At 36.0% G+C, this 3132-nt stretch overlaps 1 protein-coding gene across 1 annotated transcript; it reads left to right on the forward strand.

The window, feature by feature from the left end:
• On the forward strand, positions 23-3132 carry LOC107635544 (protein TAB2 homolog, chloroplastic). Its single transcript, XM_016339040.2, has 5 exons — positions 23-586; positions 1033-1102; positions 1922-2093; positions 2497-2640; positions 2741-3132. Exons 1-5 carry the CDS (start codon positions 96-98, stop codon positions 2998-3000), a joined length of 1137 nt encoding a protein of 378 aa, XP_016194526.1. The 5' UTR covers positions 23-95; the 3' UTR covers positions 3001-3132.

The following is a 3132-nucleotide window of genomic DNA, read 5'->3' on the forward strand; positions in this document are numbered from 1 at the left end:
TATGATCATTATCATGAACATTAACCGAAACATGTGGCAGAGGATAACTACCTCAGAACAACAAACTCTCTGATCAGTTAAACAGAGTTGAAGCCATGGCAACTCTGAGCTTCAACCACGCCACAGTTAGAACCCCAAAGCCCAAACACTTCACTATAAACCCATCAAAACCTGTTAGAATATCTTTAATCACTCCCTCAAACAAAAACCTCCCACTACTCCGCCATTTCCGTACATGTTCATCGGTGTCTGAGAGCTCCGTGTCGATCCAGAAGGAGAAAGAGGAGGAAGAAAAGAAGGATTTTGAAGATGAAGACGATGACCCAACTGCGGAAATGTGCTATCTTGACCCTGAAACTGACCCTGAGTCCATAACTGACTGGGAACTCGATTTCTGCTCAAGGCCCATTCTTGATGTTAGAGGGAAGAAGCTTTGGGAGCTGGTTGTGTGTGACAACTCGCTTTCTTTGCAGTACACTAAGTATTTTCCCAACAATGTCATTAATAGCATCACGCTTAAGGACGCTATTGTCACTATTTCGGAGGAGTTGGGTGTCCCTTTGCCTGAAAAAATTCGCTTCTTCAGGTACTTAATTTCGGTTTTAAGTTTGAAGTTTATGCATTCTGTGTGTTTGTACAATTGTCTCATTAGGTTTGGCAGCTGAAAATATAAATTAATAAAATAAAATATTCGTTTATCACCTAAGTTACTTTTTTGTGCCAAAAGCTGAGTTTTTTAGCTTGTGAGTAGAAGCTGAGATATGGAAATTTTGTAAAAGCAAAGAAGGGAAAAAGAAAATCACCCGTAATGTTCATAAGCAAATGTTCCCTTAGGCCTTAGCTAGTGACTTCAGCTGTCAAATTTCTTCAGCAATTAGAGGAGACTAAAATTAGATAAACAGAGCATGGCATTCTATTCTATCTAGATTTACAGGCACTTTTGTACAAGAATATTCTTTTACTTGGTGTTCATAGTATACAGTAATACTGTAATAGTATGGAATGTTGATTACTTTTGTTGTTACTTTGTAGGTCACAGATGCAGACAATTATTACAAAAGCATCCAAGGAGCTCAACATAAAAGCTACTCCAAGTAAACGGGTGTGTATGATATTTATTTTTTTAATATGGCTTTGCTAGTTTAACTGCTCAGCAGAAAACTATAGGTTTTGCCAATTTCTTTGCCTTTCCTTTAGGTACATTCAAGAACGTTCTCAAACATTCGCTGCATCATTGTGTGACTATATACTCCAATTAACTTATCAATGGGAATAAGTAGTTAGTAAAGAGTTAATGCAATTGCAATCACTTGATATCAGTTATTTACATTTGGACTTTATTAGTAGTATATAAATTTGTATTTAATCCGAAAAATTGTAAACCATTCTCAGCTAGGTCATAACTTATTACATGCTGGATTAGAAAGTTTTCCAAAGCTGCAGAAGGTTAGTTCGATTAGTACAATTTGCTTGGTAGTGAACTCAGTGCTTCAGGAAACTAATTTAAGAGTGTCTCAATGAGGTAATAAGAATTGTAAAGCAGTTTTGGAATGTTTCAAGAGTTAGCTTGTTCTTGTTGCACTAGACTAAAATATTGAGTATTAAGGATCTTCATGAATTTCATTAGATGTCTAAATTTTTCAAGATACATTATTATAATATTATCTCCTACTCCCCTGATTGGTGATTGATTATTGATTTAAGTGGTTCAAATACTCGACAAATTAGGTCTGTACATAAGTTTCCCAAATTAATGGCACCTCTTGGCTATTGTGTGTAGGGTGAAATACCTCTATTATCTGTGTGCTTAAAATGAGGAAATAGAACTTCCTGGTATATTTAGAATCTTATTTTGATAATGATTCATTGAGTTCACACATCAATTTTGTGTACTTAATGTGATTCATATGATCCCTTTCAGTGTTTGTCATTACTTCTATGGCTAGAAGAGCGCTATGAGACTGTATATATGCGGCATCCTGGATTTCAACAAGGATCCAAGCCTCTTTTGGCCCTAGATAATCCTTTCCCAACAGAACTTCCAGAGAATTTGTTTGGGGAAAGATGGGCATTTGTTCAATTACCTTACTCAGGTAAATTGGCCACAGCTCGCATGTCATTTAATTCGCAATTGCTCGACATACGATACCCTTAGGCTAGGCTGTGTTTAGTTTGTGTCTTCATTTTTAGTATCCTAAATTAAAAATAGTGAAAATAATATAATACTAAGTTTTGCTTCCATTTCATAAACAAGAAAACAGAAAATGGAAATAGAAATCAAATAGACCTTACTTTTACCTTTTAATCATCAATTTCCTTACACCAATTTGAGTTATGGATCATATCTATATTACATGGATTATATTGCTTGCATTTTACAAGGGCTTAAAGCTTTTTCTCCTTACTTTTAGAAATCTGAATTTCATGCTTTAGTATTTTGAGTTATCTTCATATGGCATACCATACCTCTCTAACTTCCAATAATCCATTCTTAAGCTGTTCGAGAGGAGGTTTCATCCTTAGAGACAAAATTTGTGTTTGGCGCTGGGCTTGATCTTGATTTATTGGGTATCGAAATTGATGACAAGACATTGATCCCTGGGCTTGCTGTTGCATCTTCTCGATCTACAGCATTAGCAGGTATATAACTGCAAATCATCATTCATTTTATCCTCCCAAAGAAAGCAGTAGAATTTTCTTCCACATCATTCTTATGAATTATGATCATTTGGTGGCACAGCTTGGATGAATGGATTGGAGATCTGTGCCGTAGAAGCAGACACTGCTCGCGCGAGCCTTATTCTTTCAGTTGGAATTTCGACTAGGTATGTATACGCCACCTATAAGAAGACTCCAGTGACAACTAGTGAAGCTGAAGCTTGGGAAGCAGCAAAGAAAGCTTGTGGGGGTCTGCATTTTCTTGCCATCCAAGAAGATTTAGATTCTGAAGATTGTATTGGTTTCTGGCTTTTGCTTGATTTGCCTCCTCCACCTGTATAATCTTACAAATAATGATTATTATGGTTGAATATTCAGTGTAACAAAACATTATTATCATAGAAATGATTAGATTTCATAAGCTTGTTCCTCATCTTATGGCAGTTCTCCCATTCTCAACCTCTGTAGATTTTA

The sequence above is a fragment of the Arachis ipaensis genome, chromosome B04 (genome assembly GCF_000816755.2).
Source record: "Arachis ipaensis cultivar K30076 chromosome B04, Araip1.1, whole genome shotgun sequence".
NCBI lineage: Eukaryota > Viridiplantae > Streptophyta > Magnoliopsida > Fabales > Fabaceae > Arachis > Arachis ipaensis.